This window comes from Malaya genurostris, chromosome 2 (assembly GCF_030247185.1).
Source record: "Malaya genurostris strain Urasoe2022 chromosome 2, Malgen_1.1, whole genome shotgun sequence".
Classification (NCBI taxonomy): Eukaryota; Metazoa; Arthropoda; class Insecta; order Diptera; family Culicidae; genus Malaya; species Malaya genurostris.
The window spans coordinates 24680023-24705171 of record NC_080571.1 but is presented as its reverse complement, the minus strand read 5'-3'; the positions used below and the strand labels follow the sequence as shown (position 1 = coordinate 24705171).

General features: G+C 37.7%; 1 protein-coding gene across 8 annotated transcripts in view; it reads left to right on the top strand.

The window, feature by feature from the left end:
* LOC131428380 (low-density lipoprotein receptor) overlaps nt 1–25149 on the top strand; it is a 916545-nt gene that overhangs the window by 508765 nt on the left and 382631 nt on the right. The window contains exon 1 of one of the 8 annotated variants that reach the window (XM_058592295.1): nt 5406–6422. The exons of 6 other annotated variants lie outside the window; for them this stretch is intronic. In XM_058592295.1, the coding sequence (XP_058448278.1) occupies nt 6317–6422 (106 nt within the window). In that variant the 5' untranslated portion in view covers nt 5406–6316. Of the gene's footprint in view, nt 1–5405; nt 6423–25149 lie in introns of those variants that run through there. One more of the 8 variants, XM_058592294.1, reaches the window with a different exon arrangement.

Here is a 25149-nt window from a genome sequence, read left to right as displayed (position 1 = left end):
CAAAGTTTAGTTCTCGATAAAATTACACTAAAAACCAAAATCAGTTTGGAAATTAAGTTTTTTTTCTTAAAAGTGCCCATCTTGAATTTTGGCTGTAGGTAGGGAACATAATAACCCATCTTGTAACAAAATTTCATCCATATCAAAAATGTTTTTTTTTTTTTGTAAATCGACTTTAAATTTTTAAAATAGATTTTTTTCAGTGTAGGAGTCGATTAGGAAGTTTTTATTTTTATGGTTTCATTCGAAAACTTGACTAATTTTGTAAAAACCACTTATATAACACTTTTCGGAGAGAGTGCTGCCAACATTTGTGTGAGTTACGGCGCGAAATTCGTCAATAGAAGACCTAGTCGTGATATATCCAATGGTGTCATGGTGTCAATTCTTTGTCAGCCGGCGATATTTTTAGTTATTAGTTGTCACATGTTGACAACTCGAAAGATCACTTTGAACCTACTTCAGAAAAAAAACCACTCGAAAAACTGCTTGAAAAAACTACTCGAAAAACTGCTTAAAGAACCTGTTCCAAAAAACTACTCGAAAATCTACACATTAAACAGTTAAAAAACTATAAAAGAAAACTCAGAAAAATGCTCAAAAAACTGCAGACAGGCAGAACAAAAAACTGATCGAAAATCTGCTCGAAAAAGTAGCTCCAAAAACTAAACTATTTTAACAGCTGCCTAAAAAACTGCTCGAACAACTGTTTAACTGCTGTCCGGAGAGCTACTTGAAAAACCACTACAGAAAAGCAACACAAAAAGTTACTCGAATATTTGATAAAAAACTACTCGAAATTCTCTACATTGAACAGTTAAACAAACTATGAAAGAAAAGCTCGGAAAAATGTTTCAAACACTGCAGAAAGGCAGAACAATCAACTGTTCGAAAATCTGCTTGAAAACATTATTCTAACAGCTGATTGAAAACCTACTCAAAAAACTGTTCAACTGCTATCCGGAGATCTACTTGACTACAGAAAAGCAACACGAAAAAAATACTAGAAAATTTGTCAAAAAACTGCTAAAAAAACTACACCAAGAAAATAAAACTACTCAAAAAAAAAGCACAAATACCTGCTAAAAAACAAGCTCGAAAAACTTCTTGTTCGAAAACCAGCTCGGAGAAATGAACCAAAATATGCTCGAAAAATTATTCGAGTTTATGATCAAAAAACTGCAGGAAAAAGACAGCAAAAAAACTACTAGAAAATCTTTGGAAAACAACCCGAACACTACCCATTCCAAATGCCTTACAAAACTTGCCACACAAACTATTTCAAAAACTTCGAAAAAGTGTACAAAAAACTGCTCGTGAAAATCCACAATTCGTGTTTGGATTTCATTAGAATCTAATTGCAGTTATTGTACTAGCCGAGTTATTGTACTTTTAATTGAAAAAACTGCATGAAAAACTGTTTGAAAAAACAGCACGCAAAATTGCTCAAAACAACTGATCGAAAAAAACGCTCGAAAACCTTCTCCAAAAATCTCTTGAGGAATTACTCGAAAATTGCATAAAACTGAAGCACAAAAGTCTGCTCGAAACAACTCTGGAACAACACCACGAAAAACTGCTGCTGGAAATAACTGTTCGGAAAATAACTGTAAAAATTGTTTGATAAGAAAATCTTGTAACAATTCCTTGAAAATTTATACAGCAGCACGAAAAGTTCGAAACAGCTGCTCAAAACTCAAAAAAACTACTCGAATAACTGTTGAAAACTATTCCAAAAACTGCTCGGTAACTTTTCGACAAACGACTCGATCAAAGTTTGAGAAAAACTGCTCGATTAAAATCTGAGAAAAACTGCTCGAAATATTGCTCAAAACACTGCTGGAAAAGATGGCATGATAAACTGTTCCAAAATCGACTGAAAAAACTGTATGAAAAATTATAAGAAAGCTACTCGAAAAAACTCTGAAACACTGCTCGAAAAACTGCTCGATTGAAATCTGAGGAAAACTGCTCGAAATACTGTTCAAAACATTGCTGGAAAGGATGGCATGATAAACTATTCCAAAATCGACTGAAAAAACTGTATATAAAATTATAAGAAAGCTACTCGAAAAAACTCTGAAACACTGCTCGAAAAACTGATCGTAAAATAAGTCGCGAGATTGTCCACAGCCTTGGTGTCGATGATAGGATACTGTACGGTAAGAATCGATTGCGAAGTCTGTTGAAACAGCATAGTCGAATTCCCCCATAGGAATGAGATGCCAAGATTGTTTTGGTTGCGAGTTTTCGGGTTTTTTGTTCTTTCCTTTTCATAAAGTTCAACACAGCTTCGTCTTCGTCGCAGAATGCCACTTTGCCTTGAACTGCATCTTTCGCATTTTCGCATTGGACAATGACTCAGTATATTTCTCATGTTTTCGGGCTTCACCTGGACGTTGCTCGTGACATATCTTATTTCTTTTTTCCGTTATAGTCACATATCCAATCCGGCCGTAACAGAACGGAAGTTGTTCGAAGAAGGAGATAAGAGATGTGTTTTTCTTTCAGGAATCCTTGTAAACAGATTTTCCGGTTGATGATTTCAATCGGGATGTAAATGTCGCTCATCAAACCACAGAGACAGATGGCTTGTCACACGAGATATTTTTTTTGTGTAAGAAAAATAATATGGGTGGATAATGCCATAGACATAACCAGATGAAGTGAGTACGGATAAAAAAAATGTTCATGTTTTTCGATTTTATGTAGAGATGGTCGGGTAAGTAATTTCTTAAACCCGAACCCAATCGAAAAAAAAAAATATTACCCGTACCCGACCCGAACCCGCTAAAAAATTTAAAAAATTATTCGTATCCGACCCGAACCCGACAAAATATTGTAGTCTGGTTCGGATACCCGAAACCGGACCAAATTTTTGGACCCGTGCCCATTTCAAACGAAAAAATCTTCCCTCACACCGGTCCCAAACCCGGCAAACATTTTTATTCCAAGCCCGAACCCGACCCGTATCAGTCGGATTCGGGTCGGATTTCGGGTACAAACATGGCATAGCCATACGAACCGTTTTTGAATTATGCAGAATATTCCTGAATATCGGCTCTGGAAGTACCGCAAATAGTTTTCAAAAACCCTTCCTAATCCACCTAGTGGCGCGATTCTCGGTCATTAGTATTGTGAGCTCATCAAATAACCTAATAGTAGTATAAGTCTTTCGAAATTGATTCCGAAAAATTCTGTTGCATTGAAAAACGCTTGGATTTGTCGGTTACGTCACATATAAGATTACATCTCTCGAACCGGACTTATTCGCGCTATTACCTCTCCCAAATTTGATTGACTTTGTTAGCGTTTAAATATAGAAACTCGTGCAGTCATCTGCGAGAAAATTCAGCCGACGAAAAATTTGGGATTATTCGTTTACATCACTTATACCGTTACTTATGTTCGGAACCAAAACTGACAGCCATTTGAGCTTCGAGTTTGGTCCGTAATTCAAAAGTAGCTTTCAAATGAACCTAAGCTAGATGAAATCGGCTCAGCCATCTCGTCTATGTTTTCACGAGCCAATTCAAGCGCCATAATGATGTCATCCTCTTGCCTTGGAGCCCCCGTGAATGGTGGTTTCGGTGTATAAGTTAGACATGTGTCTTAAATTTAAAAACAAATATTAACTGATAAAAAACATACTGAATAACCATGTTCGTACGATAACTACTCATCAAGCCGACAATACTTTTTCTACGGAGAGAAAACTTTTCAGTGTGTGCAAATAAATCTTCGCTCAATGTTTCAATATTCGGTGGCTCCAAGCACTTGAGTATTTCGAAAAATGCGGACACAAGTTACCAAGCCCATTGGATTGACAGTACTGACAGTATTTTGGATATTGTTGGCAAAGAAATCTCAAAATAGATGACAATCTGTTGCGAATTTTCCAACGCCTACTGTCGGATGTTTTGAACATCGTTTCATACAACTTTTCATCCAATGCTGTCATATTGTTGAAAAAAATCATCAAGTAGATATTCAGGAAAAAAATCCAATCTGTTCGGCAGTCAACTACCATTACTTCCACTTGCTCCTACTCCTGATCAAACTGGGACGAACGAATCGATGCTTATAATAAATCTGAATGATTATAATTATATCGAAGATCTGTTTTAAATCAGTTGAGTTGTAGATTTTGAAAACCTGACTACGATTTGTGAGATTTTTTTTTCCGGATTTGGAATTCGCATTCCTATATAGAAATGCAGAGACGTAGTCCTACGTCAGAATATGACTCCGCAAAAGTAGATGAAATGTTTTTTCTCATCCTTTTTCTTAGTCCCTTAATAGAAAAAAAAAACATTGATAAGAAATGGTTTCAGTTCTGACCCTAACAAAGCTTATCACGTCTCGGTTGATGTGCGCGCGAGTAATTCTTGGAATTCATGGAAAATGACATCGTACATCACTGCAGAATATGACACATTGCATGTATTATTCATCGGAATACCATGGAAATTGACAATGTGCATCGGCTGAGCGCCGATAAGCGAATTCATCGTCCAAAATCAAATCATCAATCACGACGACACTTCATCGATTAAATTTGACATGCGTTGGAGTACCGTCCGTCCGACCCTTCAGTCATTGCTCACTCCGATGCCGAAGATCGGAAACCCCGAACAAAAAAAAAAAACTTCCCATCGCTTATTTTCCATCAGCATTTTAATCAACATTCAAACGAAAAGTTTTCCCAACCGTTCCACTCTTCAGAATGTTGCACCGATGACCGACCGACCGACCGACCGACCGACCGACCGGTCTTTGGATCTCGGTTGAACGAGAAAAACAACACCCAAACCTGCCCCGCGCTCCAGTTTCTCTCACCATGTCGGTTGCAATTCTTTCCGTTCCGCCCCCCTCCTATACAGATAGATACCAGGATTATAACTCGATATAGGTACAGGAATTTACTGTATGTAAGGTAAGCGAATAGCACTTTCGCCGTCATTATTCAACATCAATCAAGAAAAACGACCTCCGCACCCCCGCGCTCCCACACCCGCTTGGCGTCGTCGTTCCATTGGCCGTTCGATTGGCCGGTCGGTACTCAAACTGGGTTTGGGTTTGGCAGACGCGAGCGTGAGTTCCGATTCCACGTGCCACGGTTGGGGTTTCTCACTGGAAGTAACCTCGCCGTTGGCAAAAGCGAGTTCTTCCCAGCAAACTCAAACTCGCTCTTGGTGATTGATAAGCAGCCTGCAGGTCTGTCCGAGAGTGATAAGAAAGTAGGTGAGCGTCAGAGTGACAAGCGTGAGAATGATTTGCGGAGAGAGAGCATAATGACAGCGAGACAGAAAGTCCTAGAGAGTGTAGACTCTAAAGAGAGCGAGAGAGAACAGTTGCTCAAAAATATCCTGGTCCAGATTCTGCACAGCCTCCTCAGCAAGGAGTCACGACGACGACGAAGAGGATTTCAGTTTGTCAGTCCGTGCCATGCTGTAATGCCACGGTTTGTTCGTTGTTCTCATCGGAGAAATCGAGAAAAATTGTCGCGCGAAAAGTGAACTCGGTGAATCAAGGCCTACTTGGGATTCGGTCGATCGGTGACGGATTATCAAGTGAAACCGCGGATAGCGGGAGCCCAAGTGCATTTCCGCCCTTTCTAAAGTTCAAGTGCAACCGCTGGATGGGCGAGTCCTTGAAGCAGGAAAAGGTGGAAAATTGAAATAAAAAAAAAACTTTTTCCACAACGCAAGGCGTTTGGCACAGATTTTCCTCCGAAAGCTGTCTTGTTCTGCTCCGTTCGTTCGGTGGTGTTGTTGGGGGCGGGTGCAGTGGCAATTCGGGGGGGTTTCGGATGCAAGTGTTTTTAATTAAAGAGTTGTAGATTTTTCGACGGAAAACGTTGCAGGTGGAAAAGGTTGTGGGTGCGTGAGGGGGTGGCCGTTCGAACAGTGGCGGTTTGACGGTGTCAATCCTGTGAATGCTCGGACAGATCGGATCTGGTGGAAGTTGGTAGTTGCCTCACCGTTCATCGTAGGATAGTGACGGAATTTTCCGGCAAGTTCACGGAAGTGCGGCGGCAGGTGCATCAAGAAAATTGGGTAACCGAACCGGAGGTAGCAGCAGCAGTAGCAGCGTAACGGTGGATTAATCAATAGAATATAAACATTTTTTGCTTGGCTAGCTGAAAAAAAGGCGACGGGGAAGAACCGGGCAGGTGCGGAGAGAAGAAGAAAAAGATAGGGAAAAAACCCCCTCCCAGAGGTGCAGTGAGATTGTGCAGTTCACGCGTGCAGTGAAAAGTGATTCCGGTGTGGTTGTTTCCAAGTGGATCCAGTGGAGATAGTGATAGCGAGCGATGGCTAGCGGACGATTCGTGGTGGGCTGGATGACCGTGCTAGTGGTGACCGGCTATGTTCGGGCGGCAATTCCTCCGACCCAGCTGACACGGGCTGTTACGAAAGGTAAGCGGACCCATTGCCAATGTGACGGAATGGTTGAACAAAAGTTTTCGTCCTTAATTTTATGTTCGCGTTGCTCGGATATGTCCTGAGACGTAAAATGAACTGAAACAAATTCTCTTTCTAAGCCGAAAACAAATTCCAATAAATTGTACTCTCCTCCACTGGGCAAGCTTAACAAGTTATTGGAACAAAAATTATTCTCGTTTTGAGAATGGTAACATACGCCCTTACGATTTCTATTGGTGTCATGTCTGAAGACTGTTCCAGAAAGTATGGACGCACTTTGATTTCGCTGTAAATAATTCACAAGTGTTAGATATTCAAATTTTATTCGATATACTGATAATATTAGACTAGCTGGCGCACCTTCTTGCGAACGTTCCTCATTAAATTCCGTACAGACTTCTTGGCTACAAGTTTTGATAGTTTTTTTCCGATCTTTTTCGAACTATTGAATGGTTCCGGCTGACGAGACATGTTTCCTAAGATGTGCCTTCGTTAACGCCTAAAATTCCTCAATTAATCGGAGCTGTGGGCAATTTGGTGGAAAGTGACATTTTTGGTAGTATACCATTCTACCGTTGATTTCGAGTAGTGGCAAGAAGCAAGATCTGGCCAGAAGACAACAGGATCCTTGTGGCTTCGAATCTTGGGTAGAAGTCGTTTTTGTAAACATTCCTTGATGTATGTTTCGCTGTTCATTGAAGCAGTGGCGATGAAGGGTTTCGAAATCTTACCCCAGCTACAAAATGCTTGCCAGATCATAGCTTTCTCACCAAATTTTTCGACTTCAATCGATGTCTCGGACTGGTTTAACACTTGCCCTTCTCGCACCGTATAATGTTGTGGTCTCGGCAAGGATTTGTAATCGAGTTTCATGTAGGTTTCGTCGTCCATGATTATGCAGTTCAAATTTGCAGCAAGAATCGTATTGCACAGCTTTCGAACCTTCGGCCTGATCGATGCTTCTTGTTTCGGACTACGTTTTGGTTGTTTCTGCTTCTTATAGGTTCGAAGATTCGAACGTTCTTTAGCACGAAGAACATTTGACTTCGAAGTGCCCACTTTTTCGGCCACATCCCGAACTGAAACCTCCTTCTATTGCTCGAACGCCTTCAGTATACGTTTATCCAACTGAGGGTTAACAGGACCTTTTTTCGACCCGTTTTCGGTTTATCCTCAAAGGTGTCATCCTCACATTTGTGTTGTACGCATGTATTTATGATGTTTTTTTATGCTCATATCACAGCATGTTGTGCGTTTGGCTGTCAGCTTTCGTTTGTTTACTTATTTGTGCGGTTGAAATTCTGCGTTTTGAAAATGTCGCGTATTGAAAAGGAAGTGAAAATAAGGTTCTGGACACATGGCTAAGTGAGAAGCGTATTACTATGCGAAAATTGGCGAAGCGGTTTGGAATTCATCATGCCAGTGTAAAAACCTTCATTAATAAGTTTGGGGAACACTATTCTTTGGATGAGCTACCAGGAAGAGGCAGAAAACCCGGTTCTTCCAACCCGAAACTGGACCAGAAAGTGGTATCTCTAATCATGAAGAACAAATCAATGTCAATACGGGCTTTGGCCAAAAAAGCAGAAACGAGTGTCGGAATGATTCAGTGCATCAAGAGGCTTAATCACCTGAAGACCTATAAGAAGCAGAAAATCTCGAAACAAAGTGTAGAACAGAAGAAGCGAGCAGCAACAAGGGCCTGGAAATTGTATTCGCGTCTTTTGCAGTGTCCGGATGCATGCGTTTTGATGGACGATGAGACTTATGTAAAGGAGAACTCAAAAACCCTTCCAGGTCCAAAATACTTTACTGTCGTCGTTGAGGAGGATGTGAGCGATGCGGACAGGTCGATTCAAGTGGAGAAATTCGGTCGAAAGGTACTGGTATGGCAAGAAATATGTTCCTGTGGTTTGAAGTCAACCATTTTTCACACTACCGGAACTATAAATGCAGAAATCTATCGATCTGAGTGTCTCCAGAAAAAATTGCTGCCTTTATATAAGAAGCATATTACACCTCCACTGTTTTGGTCGGATTTAGCATCGGCTCACTATGCCAAAACCACTCTCAATTGGTTTGCGGAAAGGGGTGTAGAATTCGCTGAGAAAAATAACAATCCACCAAATTGCCCTCAGCTTCGACCCATCGAACGTTACTGGGCAATCGTGAAGAGGGTCTTCAAGAAGACTGGTAAGGCAGCTGGGAACATGCAGGAGTTAAAAAAAATTGGGCTTAAGCGTCCAAGAAATGCGATGCAACACTTGTCCAGAACTTGATGAAGAGCGCTCGATCAAAAGTTCAAAAATTCGTGAAGGAATAACTTAAATTTCTTCCGGTTTTCATTACGCTCAAGTTTAATCTCGTACAATAAAGGATTGATTTTTAGTTTGAATAAAAAATCGTTTTTTATCATAATTTGAAAGAAAATTTTGTGGACAGCTTATTTTCGATACACTCCTTATAGCAAAACCAAAGGAAAACTATAGTAAAGCTAAACCATACTCAAACAAAACTAAAATAATGCTAAAGCAAAACGAAAGGAGAACTGAAGCTAAATTAGAACAAAACTTAAGTAAAATTAAAGCAAAATTAGAGTACAACTAGAGCAAAACTCAAGCAAACCCAGAGCCAAACTAAAACAAAACATAAGCAATTCTAAAGTTAAACTGTAGCAGAAATAAAGTAGTAATCATTTCCAGTGCAAAACTAGAGCGAAATTTAAGTAAATCTAAAGCAAAAGTAAAGCTGCACTAAATTTAGACTGAAGAAAAATTAAAACAAATCTAAGAGAAAACAAAAGTAAACAGAACTAAAATAAAACTAAAGTAAAGCTTAAGCCAAACTAGGGCAAATCTAAAGGAAATCTAAAGCAAAACTCAATCAAAACTAAAGTAAAGCTGAAGAAAAACTTGAGCAAAGCTCGAACAAAACTAAAGCTGAACATCAACGAATAACTAATACAAAATTGAAGCTAAACTAAAGCAAAACTGAAGTTAAGTTAGAGTAAAACTACTGCAAAAGTGAATGAGAGCAAAACCAAAGCAAAACTAAAACAAAAATGAAGAAAAACGGAAAAAATAGAGCAAAATGAAATCAATGCCAGAACAAAAATTAAGCTAAACTAAAGTAAAACTACAGCAAAACTAAAGCAAAACTAGAGTAAAATCAAAGGAAAGCTTAAGTGAAACCAAAGCAGAACTTTTATCACACTTGAGTAAAACTAAAGCAAAGCTGAAGTAAAGCAGTTCAACATAACACATGGATCAATAAGTCCCGAGACTAACAATGGAAACAACATTTTTTTGCAAATTTTTTTTTTCATTCATCAACATAATTACCTTTTAGGGTGATACAATGGTTCCAACGTTTTTCCAATTTTTCAATACCATGTTTATGAAAAAAAATTATCTTTCGCTTCATAATAAGCTTCAGTTTCAGCGATGACCTCCTCATTTGAGCCAAATCTTTTTCCCTGGAGCAATTTTTTAAAATCACAAAGAGCCAGTAGTCACTGGGGGCTAAATCTGGCGAGTATGGGGGGTGGGGAAGCAGATCAAAGCCCAATTCGTTCAATTTCGCCATTGTTTTCATCGACTTGTGGCAGGGTGCATTTTGTTCCATCGAAAGCAATCGCGGCACCCACTTGGAAAAAACCTTTTTCATGCTCAATTTTTCATGAAGGATGGTAAATACACTTCCATATGATATCTGTGTCATCTCAGCAATCTCGCAACAAACTACAAAACGACTTTACTCCAACCTCGATAACTCAGCTGTTTCTGGTCGGATCGACTTAAAATTTTGACCCGTTTCAAGCAAAGGTTAGCACTCTAGAAAGACGTGGTTACTGGTTTACTACGAGCGCCATCTCTGCTTTAGTATTGGGACTTATTGATCCATGTGTTAAACTGTTATGATATGACGAGTCGAAGACGAAACGTAAAGATAATCATTTTTGCAGTTTTTTACCACTATTTTCAATAATTTCGAAGCCTAAATTCAAGAACCGGAATAGCCGAAATTGATAGGAGAACATTTGCAGGTTTCGAGTTCTGTTTCAGAAGAGATTATTCTTTTGATTACTTTACGTCACAACGAATATGATTACATGTATCACTAGAAGTCGTCGGTTTTACTGTTAACCAGGCAGAATTTCTGTAAGTCTGGGAGCCCGGCAGCTTCTTCTCGGCCCGACCCTGCCGGGTGAAGCTCGAGCTGGTGACAACCCTGAACGTGCCGGTGAATCTCAGCGCTGTTTGAAGCTGTTTCGCCAAAATAAACAGGATTTTCTGCGTCGGTATGTGACAATGGACGAAACCTGGATCTATCACTACACCGCGGGTCGAAGCGGTCGTCAGCTGAAAGTGCAGACTGTTATCGGGTGCACTCGTCATGTTCAAAAACTACTATGCATTTTTGAAGTTCGTGCTCTTCTGTGTTCATCAGTTGCTCCCACTCAATTTCCATTTCAGTCCTACAGTTACGAGTAGTTGGTAGCTTTATTTGCAAGCAAACCAATTCAGCTGACAGATCCTATCTCCCGCCGTCAAAGCGCCGCACCGCGGCTTTGAATTGCTGCCATCGAACCGTTCGAAAACGTGAACGATTACAAACAAACTAGTGTTTTCCGAGTGGCTTAACTAAAGCGCAGACAAAAGCGACCATCTTCACACCAAACGGTAAACGGCAAGAGGAGTAGCATGAAAACAACCATCGAAGGCCCTGGTGCCCAAAGAGGAGGAGATTTTATCCCGACCGCATATGCTCGAGATGCTCTCATCCGTGCCCAACATTGCGCCGTTATGTTGTCGTTGTCGAGTAGTTGTCCAAGTCGATTGGAACCAAGCTGCTGCTGCCGTTGTTGTTGTTGTTGTTGTTGTTGTGGGTGGAAAGAATCGGATGATGGCAAACAGGTACCTATGGACAATGCGAACGATGAACAACGATGCGGTGAAAATGTGGAAAACTTTTTCTCGCCTGCCTGCCTTCCTGTCTAGTCAGCTATTCAATGATGGAAAATGTTCAATACGAATCATTTCCCTTCGGATAAAGAAGGACCGGCAGCCCTTCATCATCAACATCATCTTCGTCGTCGTCGTCGTCGTCGGGAATCTATCCTAAGCTTACCGGTATGAACGGGGGATAAACGGCGTTGACTTTTTTCCGTTAGTTCAACTTCCGAAGAATAAAAGCGGGCATTAGCAAGTCATCTCCATTTGCTGCGTTGATGTGGCTTTGCCTTCGAGGTTAAGCGCACGTATTTTAATCAAAAAGTTTTTCGATTTTGACGAAATATTTTGTCCGTGCGAGCCATGGTTGATCCGAGCCATAACGTTATTATTGCTGGAGATAAACTTTTGTGCCATACGTCGAAAATCGCGTACGTTATTACATCAGTCCTGCTGTCGTCGTCGTCGTCGTCATCGCCCTAGTGTCAGTGCCTGGTCTGGTCTTGGTCAGTCAACAGACGCTGATCCATCCAGTTTTGCTTGCGTGCATATCCACTGCACCCATAATTGGCCGTTAAGTGGTCGGCCTATCGAAATGGGGACCCTCTTTGAAACCACACACACACACACACACACTCTCTCTTTCTCTCTCAGTGACGGGACCGGGCAAGACAGCCACAGGCGCCGGTCCGATCACCGACAGAATCCGGTCACCGCGCGTCGAACCGGCACTGACTGACACTGGCTGATGCAATTTGGTGCTCCGGCTTTGGCGTATAAGCGTTCAGGTAGCCTCAGTGGCTGGCCGGGTTGGAATCGATTCAATTTTCTGATAATGAAATGCTAAATTTATTTCGCTTGGCTCTGTCCTGAAGGAGACGCGGTCCGCGGTGTTCTGCTGGTTCGGATTAGAAAACGTCGGTTTTCAGGTTGTCGACAGACAGCTGATGCAATTCGGTGATCAGTTATTCCAGGGGGGTCGTGGACCCCTTCAGGTCTTGTAATTTGAAAAATAAAATTATAGCAAAAATGTTCAACTCGACGTGGTCCCATAGAACAACGAGAGTTTCACGTTCTCTTACAAAATATTCGTGTAGAATAAAAGACAATATTTGCCGCTTGGGTCAGTCTATTATGATTCTGGATATTAAAAATAATATTTAAAAACCGGGTAGGCTAAACGTCTTCACTCTAACAATTCTTGTCGTTTTTAGAAAACCTTCCCTGTTTGCCGAAGCTTTCCCTTCCTAACTGTTTAGAATTTTTCTATTGACCTCCTTCGGTACAAGAACAACAACGTCACTGGTTTTACGCAATGGCACGATGCCAGATCACACCAAAACGGAATGTCACCTTCGGTAAAACATGCACTACTGGAGGCATTCTTGTATTTTTATATATTTGGCTGTTCATGTTGTCGAACGTTTTGACCGGCTTTCTAAATTTACCGCATTCACAGATCGCCTGCCATACCATGCAAATACATCGACCTTTTTTCTCTAAAACTTCTTTGGAATATCTAGGTTGGCACTTGCCGACGAAAATTGCATATAATATAGCAAAAATAGCAAAAATAGCAAAAATAGCAAAAATAGCAAAAATAGCAAAAATAGCAAAAATAGCAAAAATAGCAAAAATAGCAAAAATAGCAAAAATAGCAAAAATAGCAAAAATAGCAAAAATAGCAAAAATAGCAAAAATAGCAAAAATAGCAAAAATAGCAAAAATAGCAAAAATAGCAAAAATAGCAAAAATAGCAAAAATAGCAAAAATAGCAAAAATAGCAAAAATAGCAAAAATAGCAAAAATAGCAAAAATAGCAAAAATAGCAAAAATAGCAAAAATAGCAAAAATAGCAAAAATAGCAAAAATAGCAAAAATAGCAAAAATAGCAAAAATAGCAAAAATAGCAAAAATAGCAAAAACAGCAAAAATAGCAAAAATAGCAAAAATAGCAAAAATAGCAAAAATAGCAAAAATAGCAAAAATAGCAAAAATAGCAAAAATAGCAAAAATAGCAAAAATAGCAAAAATAGCAAAAATAGCAAAAATAGCAAAAATAGCAAAAATAGCAAAAATAGCAAAAATTGCAAAAATAGCAAAAATACCAAAAATAGCAAAAATACCAAAAATACCAAAAATACCAAAAATACCAAAAATACCAAAAATACCAAAAATACCAAAAATACCAAAAATACCAAAAATACCAAAAATACCAAAAATACCAAAAATACCAAAAATACCAAAAATACCAAAAATACCAAAAATACCAAAAATACCAAAAATACCAAAAATACCAAAAATACCAAAAATACCAAAAATACCAAAAATACCAAAAATACCAAAAATACCAAAAATACCAAAAATACCAAAAATACCAAAAATACCAAAAATACCAAAAATACCAAAAATACCAAAAATACCAAAAATACCAAAAATTGCAAAAATACCAAAAATACCAAAAATTGCAAAAATTGCAAAAATTGCAAAAATTGCAAAAATTGCAAAAATTGCAAAAATTGCAAAAATTGCAAAAATTTCAAAAATTGCAAAAATTGCAAAAATTGCAAAAATTGCAAAAATTGCAAAAATTGCAAAAATTGCAAAAATTGCAAAAATTGCAAAAATTGCAAAAATTGCAAAAATTGCAAAAATTGCAAAAATTGCAAAAATTGCAAAAATTGCAAAAATTGCAAAAATTGCAAAAATTGCAAAAATTGCAAAAATTGCAAAAATTGCAAAAATTGCAAAAATTGCAAAAATTGCAAAAATTGCAAAAATTGCAAAAATTGCAAAAATTGCAAAAATTGCAAAAATTGCAAAAATTGCAAAAATTGCAAAAATTGCAAAAATTGCAAAAATTGCAAAAATTGCAAAAATTGCAAAAATTGCAAAAATTGCAAAAATTGCAAAAATTGCAAAAATTGCAAAAATTGCAAAAATTGCAAAAATTGCAAAAATTGCAAAAATTGCAAAAATTGCAAAAATTGCAAAAATTGCAAAAATTGCAAAAATTGCAAAAATTGCAAAAATTGCAAAAATTGCAAAAATTGCAAAAATTGCAAAAATTGCAAAAATTGCAAAAATTGCAAAAATTGCAAAAATTGCAAAAATTGCAAAAATTGCAAAAATTGCAAAAATTGCAAAAATTGCAAAAATTGCAAAAATTGCAAAAATTGCAAAAATTGCAAAAATTGCAAAAATTGCAAAAATTGCAAAAATTGCAAAAATTGCAAAAATTGCAAAAATTGCAAAAATTGCAAAAATTGCAAAAATTGCAAAAATTGCAAAAATTGCAAAAATTGCAAAAATTGCAAAAATTGCAAAAATTGCAAAAATTGCAAAAATTGCAAAAATTGCAAAAATTGCAAAAATTGCAAAAATTGCAAAAATTGCAAAAATTGCAAAAATTGCAAAAATTGCAAAAATTGCAAAAATTGCAAAAATTGCAAAAATTGCAAAAATTGCAAAAATTGCAAAAATTGCAAAAATTGCAAAAATTGCAAAAATTGCAAAAATTGCAAAAATTGCAAAAATTGCAAAAATTGCAAAAATTGCAAAAATTGCAAAAATTGCAAAAATTGCAAAAATTGCAAAAATTGCAAAAATTGCAAAAATTGCAAAAATTGCAAAAATTGCAAAAATTGCAAAAATTGCAAAAATTGCAAAAATTGCAAAAATTGCAAAAATTGCAAAAATTGCAAAAATTGCAAAAATTGCAAAAATTGCAAAAATTGCAAAAATTGCAAAAATTGCAAAAATTGCAAAAATTGCAAAAATTGCAAAAATTGCAAAAATTGCAAAAATTGCAAAAATTGCAAAAATTGCAAAAATTGCAAAAATTGCAAAAATTGCAAAAATTGCAAAAATTGCAAAAATTGCAAAAATTGCAAAAATTGCAAAAATTGCAAAAATTGCAAAAATTGCAAAAATTGCAAAAATTGCAAAAATTGCAAAAATTGCAAAAATTGCAAAAATTGCAAAAATTGCAAAAATTGCAAAAATTGCAAAAATTGCAAAAATTGCAAAAATTGCAAAAATTGCAAAAATTGCAAAAATTGCAAAAATTGCAAAAATTGCAAAAATTGCAAAAATTGCAAAAATTGCAAAAATTGCAAAAATTGCAAAAATTGCAAAAATTGCAAAAATTGCAAAAATTGCAAAAATTGCAAAAATTGCAAAAATTGCAAAAATTGCAGAAATTGCAAAAATTGCAAAAATTGCAAAAATTGCAAAAATTGAGAAAATTTGGTCAGTCTATTCTGATTCTTGATGTTAAAAATTATATTTGAAAAAACTGCTCGAAAAATGACTCGAAAAACTGTTCAAAAATCTATTCAAAAAGCTACCAGACAGAAACTGATCAAAATCTATTCGAATAAATGCTCGAAGAAACTACGAAAAACCGCTCGAGCTACACGAAAACGTTTCGAAGAGACAGCACTAAAAGCTGCTCGAACAAATTATGTGCAAAACTGGGCGAGGCGCACTATTCTAAAAATTACTCAAAAACTTGATCGATAAATTACTCAAAAGAACTTTATCATTAACATTATAGATTATCAGAGTAACTTTTTTCATTTTGGTTTCATGCATAGCGCTTTTAACCTTAAGATTTTTCGCCTCTTCGGGTCAGAATAACTTTCCGACCTTAGGTGCGGGGTGGGGAATCGAACCCAGGGGGGCTGCGTGAAAGATGATCGACTAATCCATTTTTGTGTTTCTTCAGAGGTTGGGTTTGCCTTTTGAGTTCAGTTTTCCGGGGTAGTTCAATTGGAAGAGCAGTTCTACGGATAGGAAAAGTTGGGCCAGTCTGAGTTCTGTCCTCAAGAAAAACCTTTTGATTTTCACAATTCCATAACTGCGTCTAGTGTTCGCCATTCTGTCTTTGATTGGATATTGATTGATAGTGTTAAACTGAGTTGAAATTGTATGACTCTTTAGTCGGTTTTGGCTCGGTCTAACTTTTTAAGCCCGGCAACCCGGCCGCTTCTTCTAGCCTCAAATAGGAGGAAGCCCTCGAAAAAATTAAGCGCAAAACTGCACGATGCAACTACTCTAAAAACTACTAAAAAACTTGATTGATAAACTGCTTGAAAAAGCTGTTCGAAAAACCAATAGAAAAACTACTTGACTAACTGTTCAAAAAATGACTCGGAAACAGTTCGAAAAACTACTCGAAAAAATGTGTATTCGATGCAAATGCTCGAATAATTATTAAAAAATTTGATCGATTAACAATTCGAAAACTGTTCGAAATAATACTAAAACAAACTACTCAAAAACTACTCGAAAAACTGTTTTAAAAGCAATTCAAAAAACTGCTTGAAAAAACTGTCCGAAAAACTACTCAGAGTACTATTCGAAAAAATGCTCGAAAAAACAACGAGATGCAACTGCTCTACATATTACTTAAAAACTTGCTCGATAAACTGCTCGCAAAAACTGTTCGAAAAACCAATAGCAAAACTACTTGATCAACTGTTCAAAAAACTACCCGTAGACAGTTAAAATAACTGCTCGAAAAAATGCCTGTAAAACTGCTCGAATTATTATTAAAACAGCTGATCGATAAACAGCACGAAAGAACTACGAAAAACTACTAAAAAACTACTCGAACGACTGATCAAAAACAATTCAAAAAACTATTTGAAAGACTATTCGGAAAAAAGCTCGAAAGAACAACGAAAAACTATTCGAGCTACACGAAAATTTTTTGAAAACAGCACGAAAAGCTGTTCAAAAAAATATGTGCAAAACGGGGCGATGCAACTGCTCTAAAAATTACTCAAAATTTTGCTTGAAAAACTGCTTGCAAAAACTGTTCAAAAAACTACTCGGAAAACAGTTCGAAAAATTGCTCGAAAAAAATGGTAGTATCCGATGCACCTGATCGAATAATTATTAAAAAAAAACCTGTTCGATAAACAGCTCGAAAAAACTTCGAAAAATTACTACAAAATTTACTCGAAAAACTGTTAAAAAAACAACTAGAAAAAACTGACCGAAAAACTACTCGAAAGATTATTTGAAAAAATTCTCGAAAATCAATTCAAAAAACTACTATAAAATAAACCACCCGAAAAACTACTCGAAAGACTATTCGAAAAAATGCTCGAAAATCAATTAAAAAAACTACTAGAAAAAAACTGACCGGAAAAATACTTGGAAGAACTATTAAAAACCATCACTCGAGCTACACGAAAAACATTTTGGAGACAGCACGAAAAATCACTCGAAAGAATTGTTTGCTATACTGGTCGATGCAAATGCTCGAGTAATTATTAGCTCGAAAAATTACTCGAAAAACTGTTCAAAAATATATTCAAAATCCTACTGATAGAAAAAAACTGATAGAAAAACTACTCGAAACACTATTCGAATAAATGCTCGAAAAAACTACGGAAAACCGCTCGAGCTACACGATTTTTTTTTAAAAAACAACACGAAAAACTGCTCGAAAAAATTATATACAATACTGGTCGATGTAATTGCTCTGTTTCTGTAAGAAGTTTGTCGATCAAGGTTTTGAGTAATTTTTACAAAACCTATTCGAAAAACTACTAGAAAAACTATACTATTCGAAAAAATGCTCGAAAGAACAACGAGGTGCAACTGCTTTGAATATTACTTAAAAACTTGCTCGATAAACTGCTCGCAACAGTTGAAAAAATATTTGACCAACTGATCAAAAAACTACTCGGAAAACAGTTCGATAAACTGCTCGCAAAAACTGTTCGAAAAACTAGTCGTAAAACAGTTCGAAAAACCTCTGGAAAGAACTTTATCATTAACATTATAGAATATCAGAGTAACTTTTTTTTATTTTTGTTTCAAGCATAGATGTCATTCGCCTCTTCGGGTCAGAAAAACTTTCTGACCTTAAGTGCGGGGTTGGGAATCGAACCCAGGGGGGCTCCGTGAGAGATGATCGACTCCATTACATTATCCCCGTCTCCCGTAACTTTTCGAAATCAGAAAGGTATCACGAAAATGGCCTCAGCTTTTTGTTTAGCAAAAAATTTAATTAGTCGAATTATTCCGAGTTTTCTAACCAAACAATAAATGGAGTTTTTTAAGTCGTTTTCAAACGTTTACAAAAAAACACACCATTGTTTCATTGCAAGACTTTTAACCGGAAATTTTGTCGATAGGCTCATAATTTCCGACGAATTGGCATTATTTTCGTCAGTACAGAGGTTACGTTTGCTTTTTGAGTTGTGTTTGATCACATTCCGGGGTAGTTCAATTGGAAGAGCAGTTCTACGGATTGTTAAAGTTTTAATTTTCACAATTCCATAACTTCGTCTAGTGTTCGCCATCCTGTCTTTGATTGGATATTAATTGATAGTGTTAAACTGAGATGAAATTGTATGACTCATTAGAAGTGCCGGTTTTGGCTCGGTCTAACTTTTGTAAGCCCGGCAACCCGGTCGCTTCTTCCAATCTCAAATAGGAGCAAACACTTTTAATAAGTGCTTTACTCGCAGTACAACCGACTGAAGGGGGTTGAGCCTTGAGATACATCTGCCTCGAATTTTGTCAAAATTAATAAATTATATTACGAACAAGTTCCAATTGGCACGGAGTGAAATTACCGCTGACTCCAGCAGCAGATCACTTTTCTTGGAACCACAACGGTTTGGCGTCGTGCGAAGCAATTTATTGTTCTCGGAAAAAAAACCTACTGCCAAACTGCTACCTCGAGCGACATCGACGTGTTATCGCCATACGTTACTCGATAATACAATTTATAACCCTATTCTCCGGACCTGAAAACAAGAAGAATAAAGAAAACTAAACGGGTAAACTTTCCGAAATTTCCGTCGTTCGCTCAACCCGGTGGATCTGAACTCACACACACTCACAAACATTCCAAACACGTTCCAATCAATCGCTAAATTATCGCTAAATTCGAACGGGAACAGAAAAAAAACAGGCCCAGGTAATCCGGATCCAAGCCGAAAAGGTACGAATAACGGCCATTTCGAGATAAAACCAGCCGACTGGTCGTTCCGTTTTTTTTTTGGTTATTCTTCTTCTGTTGTGTAAAAGTGTTTGAGAGGCTGAATCGGAGTAGGGAAAAAAAAAACAACTCGCACGGCAAACAGTGCTCCAGTTACGTGCATTGGATGAAATGAATCATACCTGACAGACGACGACGACGACGACGGTTGCCTAGTTGAAGGGGTATTTTGCTCGTTGGCTGCCGTCACCGCCACCAGATGACACCACTCTAATAAACAAACAATAATGATTACAACACGGTTTTTACCCGGCGACAACGACGTCACGGTCGCATTCAGAATTGGGTCATCCAGCAGTAGTGGAAAAGGTAGGTTTAGGTGGAAGTGGCTACTTGTAGCGTTGTTGCTACTAGAACAGGAGAAGATGGAAGGAAGAAAAAACGCACTCCAAAGCCTGACTCGCAGTGTAAACACCCATGATCATTTGAGCTCGGAAATGCGCTGGTGCAATCAGGCCAATTCAACACTACATGAACCAGTTATCGTATCGCGCTTGGTATCGTATCGTAAAGTCCGAAAGTTTATTCAATGCTCAACTGCTGCAATTCCGCTGCCCGGATCAGATCCCGAGCCAGGCCAAGCCATTCCTGGAGTGAGCTGGTCTTGGTCCTGGTACAGTAAATTATCCTCCAAACACTAATAACTACGGGTTTTGTTGGTTCGTTCGCTATGCCTTCGACTCGATTCACCCGGATACGGAATCCGGTCGGGGGGAGTTCAAACTTCCAGCGAACCGATACTGAAAAGCTGGATGCAGAAGGGGGGAAGGTGTAGCATTCCAAATTGTTTCAGCCAACAACACATATTGCTCCCGGTCGGTTGTCTCGTAATACAACACACATGGGCGAGCTTGGCAGTTCTCAGCGAAAAATGGCTACGGTATGTGTGTGTGTGTGTTTGTGAGTGTGGGTGTATTTGCGAGCTGCTGTGCATTCACAGCTGTTCGCTCGTTTGGGGTCTGTACGAGCGTGGTGAATTGTAAATGAGTAAACATTACACCGGCATTATTTCTGGTTCGGGAAAGTTAGGGGCAAAAGAACGGGCAAAAGTTTCCGTTCAAGCTAGTGTGCTGCTGAAGTCGAAACGATTCTCACTTGGCTTTGGTTTTTGGTTTCCTAAGACCCCACACCTCCTCCCCTACCTTACCGGTTTTGTTTTGCCGGGGACGTCGTCGTGGTTCTGTCGGATTCGAAAGGAGATAGTGAGATCCTTCGGGGAGCTGTACACCCCCCGACGGTACCGAGCTTTCGCACCTGATAACACAGAGCCCAGCAGTGCACTTTTCACCTTGGCGAAGTAATATTATGGGATTTTGATGCGGGGGTGTGGTGTTTCTAGTTTTTTTTTCGGGTCGCCCATGGATAAACATGTGCGAGATTTCTACTGGGTGGCAACAGCTTAACAAGTTTCTGCAAACTGTTGATTTTGTTTAGCCGAAGAGCTGGCCCAGTTGGCAAGTTAAGTAGCAGCCAACGACAAAAAATCCTTTGAAAACATTGAATAATTCGACGCTGAACAATAATGAGCGGTTGGTCCAGGTCCAGAGCTCAGCTTCAGTTCCAGTAACAAGAATTCAGTTCAGTATTGAGTCAATTGCGGGACTTTCGCAGAGCCATTTTCCCTTTAAAGAAAATCGATTGCTGCTGGTCGTTTGCATTGTAGCAAAACATAAACGAAAAGTGGACCACGATGGGAAACGTTATGAAAAACCAGGCTTCAATTGTTCTAATGGCTTCAATTGTTATCTGAAGAACTAAAAAGATTGCTTCTTTGCAAATCTGAGATAAAAACCATCAGTTTAGTGCAAATCTAAAGACTGTCCCAGAATCGTTCCTTGTTAAATTCCGTACAGATTTCTTGGCGACAAGTTTTGACACTTTTTTCCAATCTTTTTCGAACTGTTGAATGGTTTCGGCTGCCGAGACATGTTTCCTAAGATGTGCCTTCGTTAATGCCCAAAATTCCTCAATTGGTCGAAGTTGTGGGCAATTTGGTGGATTCATGTCTTTTGGGACGAAAGTGACATTTTTGGTAGTATACCATTCTACCGTTGATTTCGAGTAGTGGCAGGAAGCAAGATCTAGCCAGAAGAGAACAGGATCCTTATGGCTTCGAATCATTGGTAGAAGTCGTTTTTGTAAATATTCCTTGATGTATATTTCGCTGTTCATTGAAGCAGTGGTGATGAAGGGTTTCGAAATCTTACCGCAGCTACAAATTGCTTGCTAGACCATAGCTTTCTTACCAAATTTTTCGACTTCAATCGATGTCTCGGATTGGTTTAACACTTGCCCTTCTCGCATTGTATAATATTGTGGTCCCGGCAAGGATTTGTAATCGAGTTTCACGTAGGTTTCGTCGTCCATGATAATGCAGTTCAAATTTCCAGCAAGTATCGTGTTGTACAGCTTTGGAACCCTCGGCCTGATCGATGCTTCTTGTTTCGGACTACGTTTCGGTTGTTTTTGCTTCTTATAGGTTCGAAGATTCAAACGTTCTTTAGCTCGAAGAATATTTGACTTCGAAGTGCCCACTTTTTTGGCCACATCCCGAACTGAAACCTCCTTCTTTTGCTCGAACGCCTTCAGTATACGTTTATCCAACTGAGGGTTAGTAGGACCTTTTTGTCGACCCGTTTTCGGTTTATCCTCAAAGGTGTTATCCTCACCGAACTTCATGATTGCATTTCGCACGGCTTTTTCACTTACTCCTGCCATTTTTGCTATCTTTCTCAGTGACTGTCCGCGTTCTGCGCACCATTTGTACACAATTTTTCGACGTTGTTCTGCTGAAAGTCCACGCATTTCGAAATAAACTAATGAAAACGAATAAACAACTGCACAAGTGGTTAGAGAAGAGTGTAAACAACAGGACCAAGCCATAAAAATTGACAGATTCTGAACCATTACGAAATGGCAGCGGTTTTTGGTTGCGTCCATACTTTCTGGGACAGTCTTTAGAATAACTTTGATTAGCTTTGTGCACTTTTCGAAGTGCCGAGTTGGCACCAAATGAGTGCGAATAAAGCCAGCATTTGACTTCTTCGCGTTCGAGAAAAATACTCCGAACACTGTTTAATATCGAGCTGAATTCCACAATTCCAGAAATTAATTTTGTACAGCATTTTGATAGTTTCTTTCACTGAAATATGAAAATTCGAAATGAAATATTCGACATCAAAATTCTGCATGTTTCTATTTTTGCCTTTCTTATATAGAAAGGCTCTGCAATCTCTGTGAAAACCGAACAATTCGACTCAGTTCGTCGAGATCACAAAATTTATGTGTGTATGTGACAATTAATGTCACTCAATTTGCTCAGAGATGGCTCAACCGATTTTCGCAAACTTCGATTCGAACGAAAGGTCTTATGATCCCATAATTTGCTATTAAATTTTACCCCGACCCGACTGCCGGTTCCAGAATTACAAGGTAATATATGAAAATCTGTTAGAAAATGCACGCTCAATTTCCGCTCAATTTTTTTTTTATAAAACTCACTAGTAAATTCATATAGTTGATAGATCTTGTTAGTTAGTGGGACTGTGGGACTACTAATCCCCGGTTTCCGCTTCCGAACGCACCGGTAATAGTGAAGAAAAGCTCCAAAAAACAGAACTCACTTCAACTTCTCAGCCACGGTTAATCCGATTTTCACAATTCATGATTCAAATTCTTCAAACTCGCATTGTCCTAAACGAAACTGTGCAATTTCATTCAGATCCGTCTTCCGGTTCCGAAATTATAGCGCGATGAGTATCAAAACCTATAAACTATCATACAAAACGACGACGCAAAACCGGTACACATCGAAAGAGGAAAACACCACCGCCTTTGCGAACGAAGCACACATCATTCTTTGTTCAATTTCGTATAAATCTGTATTTTGTAAATCTGTATCGGAGAATCAAAATTCTGTACAAATTTGTACATGAAAATGAACAGTTTTGGAAAATTGTTTTTTCGTTCACATTTTCTTGTAGTTTTACATGGACTTGGACATGGACCGTCCGAAGTCCGTGAACACGATCATGCAAAATCTACTGAGCCGATTTTTTTCAAAAATATTTTTTTTGATATAAATGTTTGAAATTTGTCCATTTTCATATAATAGTAGTTTTTCACCTCAAAATTGGCGGAAAATTTAGCGTAAGATCGTGCTGTCGTTTCAAATATTTTTTTCAGTTTTTATGAGTTTTTGAAATAGTTCGTCAGGCAGTTTTGTAAACATTTTTAATGAGTCGTTTTATAGTTTTTCGAGAATTTTTTCAAAGCAGATTTTCTATCATTTTTTATTTTATCTTTTCTTGGAGTTTATTGATCATAAATTCAAATAATTTTTCGATTAGATTTTCGATCATATTGCCGAGCTGATTTTCCATTGGGTTTATGAGTAGTTTTTTTTTAGCAAAAAACTATGCTTTTCTTAAGTATTTTTTTCTCGTTTCTCAAGCAGTTTTTTCGCCAGTTTTCGAGTAATTTTTTCGTGCTGGTTTTCTTTAGTAGTTTTCAAGTCGTTTTCCGAGCAGTTTTTCGAGTAGTTCTTCGAGCAATTCTTTGGAGTAGCTTCTCGTGCTACTTTTATTAAAGTTTCTGTAGTAGATTTTTAAGCGAATTTTCGATTAGTTTTTTCGTGCAGTTTTTTCACGCACATTTTCGAACAGTTTTTTTAGCTACTTCTGCGAGCAGATTTCCGATCAGATTTTTGTTTTGCATTTCTGCAGTTTATTTAGCATTGCTTCCAGCTTTTCTTTTAATGTTTAATAAGTAGATTTTCGATTAGTTTGAAACAGGTTCGTCGAGCAGTTTTGCCTTCGTTCTTTTCATGCAGTTTTTCGTTTAGTTTTTTTCAGAGTTCGTTTAAAGAGATTTTCTAACAGTTTTCGTGTAGTTTTCTGGGTTGTTTTTGAAGTTTTTTAACTACTGTTTCTGCCTCTCTGCAGTTTTTTGATCATTTTTCCAGGGTTTTTTTCAGTTTTTTAACTGTTTATTGTTTAAGTAGATTTTCGAGTAGTTTTTTGGAACAGGTTTTTCGAGCAATTTTTGTGCGATCTTTTTAAGGAGTTTTTCGTTCGGACTTTTCAAGCAGTTTTTCGAGTTGTTTTCCCAGAGTATGTTCAAAGAGATCTTTCAGGTTTTCGTGCAGTTTTCTGTTTTTTGCAGTTTTTTTTCGAGTATGCTTTCGAACAGTTTTTCTAGCTGCTTTTTCTAGCAGATTTCTGATGAATTTTTCGTACTGCCTTTCTGTAGTTTGTTGAGCATTTTTTCGAAATTATCCCAAAATTTGATCGAACTGTTTTATGAGTAGATGTTCGAGTACTTTTTGGGACAGGCTCTTCAAGCGGTTTTTCGTTCACCTTTCATTGTAGTTTTTAATAAATTCGAAAAAGTCTTCGACCAGATTTACGAACTGTAGCGAGTGATTTTTGTGCTGTTTTTTAAGTGTTGATTATGATTTTTCGAGCAAATTTTTGTCCTGATTTTTTGAGCAATATTTTGGGCAGTTTTTCGAGCAGTTTTTTAGAAAATTGTTGTGAACCGTATTTTTCAATAGTGTTTCTAGTAGTTCTTCGGGCAATTCATTGGAGTCGCCTCTTTTGCTACCTTTATTAAACAGTTTAGTTTTTCTAGTTTTGAGCAGCTTTTCGAGTAGTTTTTTCAAGCAGATTTTCGAGCAGTTTTCCTAGTTTCTTTTTTAAGCAGTTTTTTGATCAGTTATTGTTCTGCCTTTCTGCAGTTATTT